General features: G+C 42.2%; 1 protein-coding gene across 1 annotated transcript; it reads left to right on the top strand.

The window, feature by feature from the left end:
- TMEM130 (transmembrane protein 130) lies at window positions 1-10,672 on the top strand. The gene is made up of 8 exons (XM_054270956.1): window positions 1-145; window positions 2,602-2,892; window positions 4,720-4,888; window positions 5,293-5,462; window positions 6,111-6,195; window positions 7,824-8,026; window positions 8,995-9,107; window positions 9,856-10,672. The coding sequence occupies exons 1-8, from the start codon at window positions 73-75 to the stop codon at window positions 10,030-10,032; spliced, it is 1,281 nt and encodes a 426-aa protein (XP_054126931.1). The 5' UTR covers window positions 1-72; the 3' UTR covers window positions 10,033-10,672.
- The last annotated feature ends 1,571 nt before the right edge of the window (window positions 10,673-12,243 follow it).

The following is a 12,243-nucleotide window of genomic DNA, read 5'->3' as shown; positions in this document are numbered from 1 at the left end:
ACACGGAGCCGCGGCGCCCAGAGCCGCTCCCGCTTCCCGAGCCGGCCCAGTCCCGTCCCCGCGGCCCCCAGCATGCGGTGGCTGCTCTGCGCGCTGCTGCTGCTGCTGCGGCTGCAGCTCGGCCACAGCCGCTCCCCGGCCGCAGGTAAGGAAGCGCCGGTCTGCGCTGGCATCGCCGCCGGGGACAGGGCGAGGGGTGCGGGGTGCTGGGGGCGAGGGCTCAGACCGCATCACGGGTGGGGGTGATTCCCTGCCCGAGCCCGATGGATGTGACAAGGGTTGGAAGCGGCTCTGGGCACGCTCCCATCACACCAGACTTTATTTTTGGTGCCTGCAGTGGACGTGGGGCATCCCGGGAGGCTGGGGTTCTGCTTTGCACTTCTGACCCAAAAGCTGCACTTCTGCTTCCCCCGCTGACCCCGCGCCGCAGGTCACAGGGCACCTGGGCAGCTGCTGTGCCTCGCTGTGGCTCTCACAGAGGTCCATTCTGCAGAAAGAGGTCGGAAAGGCAGGAGAAATGCCTGAATTGGATGGAGTGTTTTGCTGTGCCGGTCACTCCCTGGGTGACCTTGGGTTAGCCGCTGAACCTCCAGCTGCTGCAGCTGTTGGGCTGGTGTGGCCCTGATTTGTAAAGCCGAGATAACCTCCAAGGAGAAATGCTAGATAAGCATGAGGTAGTGGGCTATTTTTTCCCTGAATTCTGCTGAAACTAAGTGGAACATAGCCTGAATCTTCTAGAGACATGAAACCTCCCTCTGACAGATTTCATCAAATCACAAGCACTTCTCTTTTAACTCAGAAAACTGAACTCAGGGCCATTTCTTGTGCTGTGAAATGGGAACAGTGGAGTTCTTTCTCAGGCAGTAGTGTTACAGTTCATTTCTCACAGTTCTTCTGCCTCTAAAATTGTTCAGCACCTGTGACCTGTAAAATAAAATGCAGGCACAAATACCATCTCTTTCATTTCGTCCCAAGCTGATGGGTGCAGAAAAGCCAGCACAGGAGTTAGCTAGCCCCACTGCTCCCCTCATATTAGGGGCTATGGATGAGTGAGAAATGCACTTTCTAAAGGTCAGAGATTCAGATCCCTGGTAGCAGTCTGGTGGCTGCTGAAAGAGGGGATAAGGAAAGGCCCCTCCTTAGAGCCCCCAGCTCTGCTGCTCTGCCCAGCACTGCTGATGAGAGAGAGCCAGGCAGAGCTCTGATACAGGGAAGGGAAGGGAACATGCTCCATGTTGGAGGCAAGCATCCAGACCCTGCTCCCAGCTCTGTCCCAATTCACAGCTATTTTGCATTTCCTTTTGTTTTGGGGCTTGGGGGTTGATTTTGTTGTTTAACACATGCACATTTCTTTAATGCTTCTGCACTGCTATTTTTTGGGGAAAAAATCTAATGTATTATTTCCACAAAACTCAATGCTGTCTATTGCAGTAGTTGCAAGATCTGAAGTAAGTAATTTGAGCAAACATGGCAGAGAAGATAATGGTGAGTCATTCAGAGCAGCAGAGCTGGCTCACTATCACAGGTCCTGCACCTCTCATGCCTTGGTGTCTCATAGAATCATAGCACGGTTTGAGTTGGAAGAGACCTTTAAAGGTCATCAAGTTTAACCCCCTGCTATGAGCAGACATCTTCAGCTAGATTAGGTAGCTCAGAGCCCAGTCCAATCTGACCTTGAATGTTCATAGTGGACAACTCGTGCCCGTGTTTCACCACCCACATTGTGACACATCACCTCCCTCAACCTGCAGGCTGATTTTTATGCAGCCTCATATCTTGGGTGCACATTGTTGGCTCGTCCACATTTTCATCCACCAGTGCCCCCAAGTCCTTCTCTATCCCTTCATCCCCCAGCCTGTACTGAATACCAGGGGTTACCCCAATCCAGAGGCAGCACCTTGCACAGAGCCTGGTTCAGCCCCATGAGGTTCCCATGGGCTCACTTTTTCAGCTTGTCCAGGTCCCTCTGGACAGCAACTGATCTGCCACTACAGCATGGTGCATCTTTTATTTGCCTTAGCACTTCTGGTCCTTCCCTGGAAAAGGAAATTTAAGGTGGATCATAGTACAGAAAATGCTTTTTACTGAGTTTTTTTTATGTTTACTTATGAGGAAAGTTAGATAAACTTTTCAACAGAGCTGGCAAAGGAATCTAGTGAATGAAATCTCACCTGAGTTTGAAAATTTACATCTTTAGGGCAGAGATTAGAGCTGAGCCTCTTCCAGTAGCTGGAAGTCCAGTGATCATGTTAGATCATTAGTGACAATGAACCTATAGCCAGCACCCAGCTCTGGGTGTAAAATCTCATCAAAGTTTTTGTGATGATCTAGACTGAAGCTGTCTTCTACTGTGAACATTTCTAGAACCCAGTCTGACATATTTTTTACTGCTATTTATTTGAACTCATATACATATGCAACAGTTTCTGTTCCAGATATTTAAACAGTAAAAAATTTTGGTGGTAAATTCTTTGCTGCTCCCCGGTGTCATTGTGAGTTATATAACTAGAGCTGACTAGTTCAAATGTATAAATAAATAAATGAAATTTAAAATGCCATACAAAAAGGTTTGGTTTACTCATTTTCTTCTGCTTTCCACAGAGTTGTACAGCCTGGAAATAACCAACAATGGTCCCATCACAACGGGAGCTCAAGCTACTGTTCAGGCCAGGCTAAGAATGAAGAACGAAAATGTCACATCCAACTGGTATCACTTTAACTGGGTCTATGCTCCTCTGATTCTGATTGAGAAATCCGAGCAGCAGCTTAATTCCATAATTAACGTGACTGGTGAATTCCCTGGCACTTTCCCTGTGTCTGTCTGGGTGACTCACAAACACTGTTGGTTGTGTCGGCCGATTGCAAGAAACGTCACCGTGCTCCAGATTACAGGTAAAATGGGTAAATGGTTTTATAACCTGTACCTCTCCAGGAGCTCAGGATATGTGCCCTTGGCTTTACAACCTGTTCCTCTCCAGGAGCTCAGGATATGTGCCCTTGCAGCATCAGGGAGAAAGCCAGTGTAAATATGGGTTCTGACAACAGATTTGATTTGTAACCCTGGGCTGAAGGTGGGTTGGGGGGCATGGTGCAATAAGTACCATGACAGCCATGCTCTAGTCTCTCTACACCCAGGAGGAAAGTGTCACCCTGGTTTTTTAAGATTTTTTAAGCTTTCTGATGTTGACATTCTTGTAGCGAACTTTCTCACACACTTTTTGTAAATAATTCATTGTTTTGCATTTTTTTATGGAGGAAGAGAAAGTTGATGGACTGTTAGTCTGTTTAGTGTTATTGGAGAGGTGGCACTGTCACCCTGAAATCTACTGTCACTCTTGGAAAACTATAAATGTTACAGTTAGAAAATAAACTTCTTTTTTTCTTCACCTTGAGAACAGCAGTGTGAGCTTGTGTTCTTTCATGTTCTATAGCGACAGGAAAGTGTAGTGCAGCCCATGTTTTCCTACCTCTGTCACTTAGAGAAACTGAACTGGAAATCAGATGCTTCAGCAGCTGCAGTTCACACATCAGCATGGCTCAGAAATGTCCAAACTCCTAGAACAATGCTTCTTCTACTGCCTTCCAGCATTTCTAGGCCTAAAGTTAGGATGACCATCAGCAGTGCCAATCTGCTGCTTTTCCCTGTTGCATGACACAGCAAATCTCAGGCCATCAGCACAGCAGAGCATTACATTTTCTTTTAAAGCTCTGTCCAAGTGTATTGGAATTGGATCTGAAATCATGGCTGCATTTCTAAATGTTGCTAAGTGCAACTGCAGTTTTTTGGGAATATTCATAACTATAAAGTTATAGTAACTATAATATGCTATAAATAACTATAACTATAAACATGCTTTTTTATTTACAAATTAACTACTGGTGTGCTATGGTTAACCAAATCTCTGATACATGGATTGACAGCCCCATTCCAACAGTAATTGCAATTATTCTTTGTTCATCACCAAAAAGCCTGTTAACCAGATTTAATGAATTATTAACAGGATAAGAGTCTGTTACTGGTAATCAATAGCCCATTAATTTTATAATGAGCTGGTGTCTCATCATATCTCATTGTTTCGTAGGTTAGAGAGGGTTTTTTTAGATCAGTCCTTACCTATCGTTGTCCAACAAAGAACCTCTCATAGATAAAAACATTGCCCCCTTCCTGTATTCACAACATATAGCACATCTGTTATTCACAATAGTCAAATCTTAATTTCTATAAAAATAGCTGAAACTAAGGGGGAAAAGAAGCTACATTTAAAAACCCCACAAAACAAACAAACACCACCATCCCAGACATGATGAGTATGTGTACTGGCCTGACTCTGAATCTAGATGCTTGCTATTAAGAGCAGTTTTTTAAAATAAATAGTAAAAGTTTATATTGAGCTCAATCAGTCTAGGATTATTTATCTTAGTTCTACTGGATGTTTTCTCATAACCCATTGTATAGCCCTCAATAAATATTTTCATTTCACTGCCTCATTCACACGCATGACAACACTGAGTAATAGATATAAAATACACTTAACCACTTGGTCTGGGACACAGCAAGACTTACCCAGTACATCTGAAAGAATGTTTTGACACACAGAGCATGCTGTGGAAGCATGCTGTCATACATTCTGTCACTCTTCTGTCATATATGCTGTCATACATGCTGTCATTCTTCTGTCACATATGTTGTCATTCTTCTTTCTCCTTTTTGTTCTGCAGAATTTATCACAGGGAACCTCACCATAGCCCAGATAGAGGACAGCAGAGTTACCACACGTGGTTCTAGCCCCTCCACGGACACAGTGACCCGGATTTCTTTCTCTCTTCATGACCCAAGTCATTACTTCAAGTCAGCATCATTTGTCTACAACTGGGATTTTGGAGATGGGTAGGTGTGCTTACTTTGTTTGCTTTAATGAGTATTCAAAATGGCTCTGATTCAGATGTTCATCTAGAGAAAAATCCCAATAAAATCAGTTAGCTAATAGTCCGCCTGCTATAAATGTTGTTTTCATAACTTACTGACTATTCCTATTCAATTTTGTGAATTCTTTTAGCATTATCTTTAGTTTCTTTAATTAAAAATGCAGAGATTTACTCTGGATCTTGTAGTTCCATAGGTAATACCACAGATGTAAATCCATGTTTATATGCACATAAAGTAGAATTAGAATTGCAGCCACTGGAATGTTTTCAGTACAGAAAATATATTTAAAATATATTTAAACCAGAAATATTCAAGCACTTGGTAAAAGGCAGTGTTGATTCTAAATCTATTCCTGTTGCACACAGGGTTTACCAGATTACCAAGGAACCCTTTGTCTACTGCAACTGCTCCTCCATGGGGAACCGCACAGTGCACCTGAAGGTCGTGGCTGAATGGGAGCAGGTTGGGAGCATCATTCACGAGAGAGAAATGATGCAGAAAACTGGTGATTTTACCACAGCTCTGGAGCTCTTGGGTAATTATGAAACATTCTGCGCCTCCGATGCAGGACAAGCTGTGTAATACAGATACAATCTAGTACGCACAGATACAATCTAGCTTTGGCGTGGTAACACAAATTCAACATTGTTTCATGTGCAAAACTGGTCAACATCATTCAGTGAAGCGTTTCCACTGCAGAATTGACTACTTGCTCTTCTAGGGCAGAAAATTTGGTGGAAACAGAAAAAATCTTCAGTTTTGATTTTACTGTCTTTTGTAAAAGTCTTACATACAATTCAAACAACAAAGTATTTATGGTAACTTACGGTGATTTGTTTGTTCAATTTACACCAGCTATCCCTAAACAATAAAGCAGTTAAATCAAGCATTAGGAAAGTCTCATTGATTTGATCAGCCTCAGGAGTAAAGAAACACAGAATTAAAAATGAAAAGAATTAATAAAGTTGATTATACATATGAAAAGGAATCAGGCAAAAAGTCAGGAAACTTACAACATCTCTAGAGGTAGGTTTTCCTTTAGGGGTGTGAGAGAAACAGTATTATTTATGTGACTGATGAAGCTCCAATCTGCAAGTCTGTGGAAATAAACCTTCAGTGGGAAACCAGTGAGACCCAAGTTGACATTGGGAGTGTGACATGTTGGCTTTTCATTTCTTCTCAGATGCTGTTAAAAGTATTGACATAGTGGGCTCCAGAGAGACTCACGTAATGGAAAACCTGAATTTGTCTCTTCATATCAATGGCACGTAAGTAGCAAACACAACTTCTTTCCTCCTTAAAATTGTCTCTTTAAGTGTTTTTCCCCAGTGTTTCCTCAAAATGGTCAGTTGAACCCCACATAACAATTATTAAAAAACAAAACAAAAACCACCTCCTTCTTCCCAAAAATACTGTTGAATATTGCATTTTCCTGACTTGAAATGCCACAAGCTCTAAAAGCCTGAAAGACCCTGCATCTTTACAGAAAAGTGGAATCCTCCTACGTAAAGCAAATACTATTTTTTTTTTAATCTTTGTAAAGGGAATCTTAAAAGACAAGTAGCCAGAGAAATAGTGGGGGGAAAATACATCTGAAAACTTGTTTCTGAACTTTTCTCCTTCACCAATTTTCCTGTTATTAAATTGAAACATATTCCAAGTCCTGTTGCATAGCAGCAAATCTCGAGTATCATAGGGGATTAATAGGCCTGGGGAGTGATTCTGGCAAAGTTCAGATCGCCACAAGACGAATGAGACATAGAAGCCCCATGCAGCAAGGATCATAATAAAATAGGAGTGTTGTGAGCACCTCAATCCTTGCACAAGCTCTCTCAAGTTGCAGCATTAGAGCACGTTGGAGTTTTGCAGTGAACAGCACCAGAGTCATTTACCAAACAGTCCCAACAGACAAAGCAGCACAGTTTGCAATCAGAAAGTGAAAGGCATGTTGGGAATGGGAACTAGAGATGGCATCCCAGTAAAGGTGAACAGCCAAAACTGTGACAGGCAAACCTGAGATCACTAAGAGCAGACTTGGTGACCTCCTAGTCACGGGACTGGGGCTGATGCAAGAGGAGTTTAAGATAGAGATGCAGTAACAGAGATGGGTTATCAAAAACAAAGCTAGAAAATTAGCTAAACACACAAACCAGATGCTTTTTTTAGCAAAGAATGTTGTAATGTGATAAGAAACAAAAAACTAATAAAATAGGGTAAAGAAAATCTCTGTCTGTTGTCAGAACCAAAGTCTATAGTGCATAAGGTGAGTTCAAGCAGAAACAGTTAAAACAGGGATCTGGAAAGGTAAATAAAAGGCTTCAATTAGATGTAGTGAGAAGCCACATGGCCATGAGGTGCACTAAATTGCTTGAGAGCAAATAAAAACCCTTTTGCTATTGTAAGGGAATGCTGTGATCCTTGAAATTTACTTACATTTTCCAGCTATTAGTCCTTTGTGCAGAGCTCATCTTCTTTCCAGTTTCATGTGCAGGGTGTTTTAATTAAAACAGTCTGGGGTGTGCTTCAGTGGTACAGACAGTGATCTCTGTGTGAGAAGGACAAAGAAAAAACTACCTTCCCTTGGAAGTGCAGGAAAAAAGATTCCTTTGATCTTTATTGAAGAAGGACTATGGAGTTTTCTACACACAGTGGCCTGCTGATGACCCTTGCAGGTATTCAGCTCTCAGCTGAAAGACCTGCCTTTATAGAAGCATCAAAAGAACTTTTTCACTTGGCATATGCTATAAACCAAACGGCGCAGTTGATTATTTCTTTATCTGTATTTAAATTAACTTCATTAGTTTCAAAATTATTCTGCTATTTTAACCAAGCTCTTTGCTAAGATTTTTTGCAGAGTTTTCACCTTTATTTTGCCTTTTTGCTCTTGTCGTTTCAGCCCACCACTAGCATTATGCTGGCTTATAAAATCCGAGTGCATTCCACTTGAAGGTGACAAATGCCATCTGGTGGAGATCAGTGGCTCCTGCTACAACCTCAGCCACACTTTCAGGGACGCGGGGCAGTACTGCCTCAGTGTCAGGGTGGAGAACGGCGTGACAATGCTGCAGACGTACCACGGGATCAAAGTGCGGCCAGCAGGTGAGGGACAGGGAGTCTGAGCAGCACGGAGAGTCCCAAACAGGTTAGGGACAAGCGTGGAATAACCAGCCTGCAGATGAGGTTTCAGGAATGCAGTGTAGATAAAAAGGAGAGGAATAGAAAGGGAAATGAGAATTTATAATGTGCCTGCTGTAATTGCTCTGAGCTTCTTGTGTTCTGTTGAACTCTTAGTCCCAAGAGTGTCTTGAAGCTACTAAGTACACTGGGAAGGCTGTATTACTTAAAGGAAATATTTTTCAGTTTAAATAGTCCAGGTTTTGGAGTTAGAGAGGCTAACTAGGAAAATGTGCATGTAACTCTATTTAATTAAACAGTCTCAATTCTTATTGTTTAGTTTAGTTATGGAATTTTGAGGGTAGATTTTTCTAGGCGTCCATTTCATTATAAGTCTCTGGTCCTCCTGCCAGTGACCCCAGCTGGCTCCCCCATGCTTGGTCACATATGGCCCTCCTGGGTCCCTAAAGCACCTGGGAGAGGGGTTAGGTGGCCAGGTGAAGAGGATGGGGCACAGCCAGGCTGTGACACAGGGTGGTCACACCATGTCACTGTGAGCCAGCTGTGTACAGACAGGGCAGCTCACTGCAGAAGGCACTGGTGAGCACGCAGGGCTGAATCCTCTGTGCTGGAGCTCCTGGCTGCTGTGGAGGTGAGAGTCCTTCCCATCCTCCTGGGGTACCACAAACACCCTGGGGAGTCAGGGGCTAACATGAAACTGGATGGAGAAGTGCAAAAGAGGGCATAAAGGGAAAAACCCTTACAAACTCCTCTCTCACTCCTGAGATTTTAGAAAAATCTAAAGTGATCAGGGCTGAAAAGTTCATTCCTTCTTACACACATTCCTTTTTTCTAAAAATACTCCTACAATTTCTTCATTGTTTCCTTCTCACCGTTGCCTTTTTCTGGGGTATTGTGTCACTCCAGAAATGTGTCCTTGTGCTTTTTCCTAGGAATCCACCCAGCTTTTTTTGTCCTGCTCTGCACTGCTCTGGTTTCAGCGATGCTGGTACTGGTGCTGTACACAACTTTTCGAAGTCACACACAACAAAAAGATCTCGTGGAGGTATTCAGTTACTCTTACTTTGAGCTGGGATAGTAATTAGGCAGCTTTCAGCCATGAAAGGTATCTGATATGAAAGGTTCTTTAATCCCCAGACAAACAGAGCAGGAGGGAGAATTTCCCTGGTAATTGTGATCTGTTCCACAAAAAAAAATCCAAGCAGTGTAGGCAAATGAAGAAACAGCCATGCTTCTGGTTTGCTGCAGAGAACTCTAAATTGCCAGAATAATAATGGGCAGTGTTTCAATATTCCCAAGCAGATGCTTGCATTGAAGTATCCATTCCAGAGGATCTGCCTCAGAATAGTAACATGAAAGAAAACAAGCAGACAGTACAAGAGGATACAGGATAATAAAAAAGGAGGGGAATGTTACCTTAAGCAGCCCTAAATTGTTACCTACCCCTTGTATGTGGCCTTCATCTCCCCAGCACCCTGCCATCTCTAATATACTTTCACTTGCTACAAAAGGTGTTTGCAATAAGCATAAGTTCTTAAATCAAAAGCAGCTTTCATGGTACTTTGGAAGTACCTAATACCCTTTACACTGTGCCACAATATAAATGATATACCTCTAGAGACACTGTCTATAAGCCATGTGCACAGTAGGTATAAATCAGAAGTCTATTTGAAGTTAGTGACTCAGTGAAAATGGTTGAGGACTATGTGCCTTTTGCAGCCCAATGTGCTCTTACTGGACTTGAGCCAGTGGGAACTGAACTAAAAGTTATCTTTTTGATGCTCCTTTCCCAGGTAGCTGACTTTGACTTCTCTCCACTGGCTGATGAACACCGGTCTAATCATTCCAAGTCAGGCTGTGGCCCAGTATGTTGCAGATCATGTTTTCTTCAACCATCAAAAGAAGCTGCCTGGGAGAGTCATGAACTTCTACATTCACTTTACAAGCCAGTCAAAATGTACACACTGTGAAGAACACAATTGCACTTTGTTTGCACTGTCTAACTTTCTCACTTAGGCTAAGCCAAAAAAGCCTGGTGCTGCATGAATGGTTTGGTTTTGCCAATGCAATGAGGTTCACCACTTTAAGTCCAGCACTTGAGTACTTCATTTTCTGAACTTAAAAAGAACAAGAAACACAGTAAAAGTAGCTTTGTATTTTTAACTTATACGGGTGTGTACATTTACAGCTGTAAATGCAGCATTTTATTCTTATGAAAGATTGTTTTATGTGCAGGTTTGCTAAATTCACTACCTCTTGTAATTTCTCTGTTCCTTCTGTTCTCTGTTCCAAAGAAGAAAATGCCTAAGACAAACATACCTCCTTTCCTATGTACAACAACATTACTGGAAATGGAAGTCACCCAAAATACTGTTGAATGTGTATTTCTTCTATCAAGGAACTGATGTGTTCATGTTGAAAACAGAGGAGGTGTTTCCAATGAACCAGACTACCTAATTATGTTGTCCTTTTTACTGTCTGAAAGGACTCCTTTTTAAGCTAATGGGCTTCTGTCAGACTGCAGTGGTAGTGGCATACTCACCTGCTAGCAGTATTTTGGTCCTGCATAAACCTCCACATGTCCACCACTTTCTAAAATAGAGCACCACTCTAAGCTGTATAAGTAGCTGAGGTTTTTTTAGGCTATTCATGCTTCTTTTACACCTCATATTGCTCCCTAATTAGCCATCAAAGGTCCTCTTCCAAAAAAATGCAACAACTAGCAGCTCAAAGCTGTTCAGCAAAACACATTTAATTGAAATTCTTAATGAATGTGCAAGGCTGTATAAACTCCATGCCTGCTGCAGACTATCATCTACTATCAATTTCCTGCTCAGCCAGGCTTTACCACTGACATTTCAGAGTACCCTGGAGGCTTTTAAACAGAAGTGCCTTTGTGTCCATTTCTTTTTTTAAATGTGACACGCCCTCACCACCTCTTTTTAAAGCATATGAGTATTGTGGGCTTAAGGTTTTTCATAGTATCTCAAATGATGAGAAGATAATTGTCTGAATGTGAAGGGATTTACCATGAAGTTTCTGGGGTAGTCATCTCACATGTTCAATTTCTATGCTTCCTCAGAGAAGCCCAGAGGTTCAGTTCTTCTGTGAAAGAAATGACATGACCCTTAATTAACTTGATACATTTAAAATAAAATAGGATCATGTAAGATAACAAATCCTATAAACCCAAGTTTTTGTCGAAAGGTCCCTTCCAAAGCCGAACTTCTTTCAGCTTTTCTTCCTGAGAAATGGTATTTCTAAGCAAGCTTGATTGAGAGTGGTGTTCTTTGTATTCTTTCTCAGTGCTCTGGTATCAAACCCTTATCTTCAGCCATATCCAGTTACTAAGAATGTGCCTCTCTTTAGCAAAGAAGCTACTGTGCCTGAGAGCTTCAGAGGAATTGTTTATTGCTGAGATCCCACCCTCTGAGCCACTGCCAAAGGCAGTGACTTGTTCTGGGATGTCAGTGTAGTTTGTAAATGGCTGCATGGTCCTTGGGCAGTGGAAAGAAGAGATTTCTGATATGCAAAATGCAGCTCAGAGTGAGAGTCCTGAGACTGCACAGGGGTTTCTGCAGCCAAAATTTAGTTTGGGCTTCTTTTATTACATTTGTGAAAGACATGTGGCCCTGGCTGTTGTAACACACTCAAAGACAACCCATTGACACATTAATGGAGGTGTAAAAAGCCCTTTCTTCTCCATATTGTACTGCTAGCAAAGGCAGTATCTGTGAGAGCAGACTCAGTTATAGATACATGAAACTGGAACCCTTTGGGTTTGAAACAGGTCATTTGAAAGGAATAAGACTTATGCTTGCTCCCCTTTTGAATTAATACCCAGGTGATCCAAAGAGTGTCATGGGGAGTTAGGCCATGGACTTTGCTCCTTTGGGTTTTTGCATTTGTGTTCTCCTCCATATGTCCAAGCCAAGATACCACTGATCATGCCAAACCTGGCAAAGTAGGCATCAGCCTCCATCAAAACAATGGGACATGGAGTTAGAGATACAGAAGACAGGCCTAAGAAAATCCCAAATTTCCTATTGAGAAAAACAGAGGAAATGTCCTTCAGAAGAACATTGGCTTTTACTCTCTGCCTAGAGTAAAGAAAGGATGGCAAATGAACAAATTATTCAGGAGGGTAAAAAAGATAAAGTGCTGCAAAGTAGAAAGTCAAC

Source organism: Melozone crissalis, unplaced genomic scaffold, assembly GCF_028551555.1.
Source record: "Melozone crissalis strain CALT ecotype California unplaced genomic scaffold, PUWL_Pcris_2 ptg000012l_1, whole genome shotgun sequence".
NCBI classification, from domain to species: Eukaryota; Metazoa; Chordata; class Aves; order Passeriformes; family Passerellidae; genus Melozone; species Melozone crissalis.
Note: the sequence above shows the minus strand (reverse complement) of the source record. Positions and strands in the feature narration are given on the sequence as shown.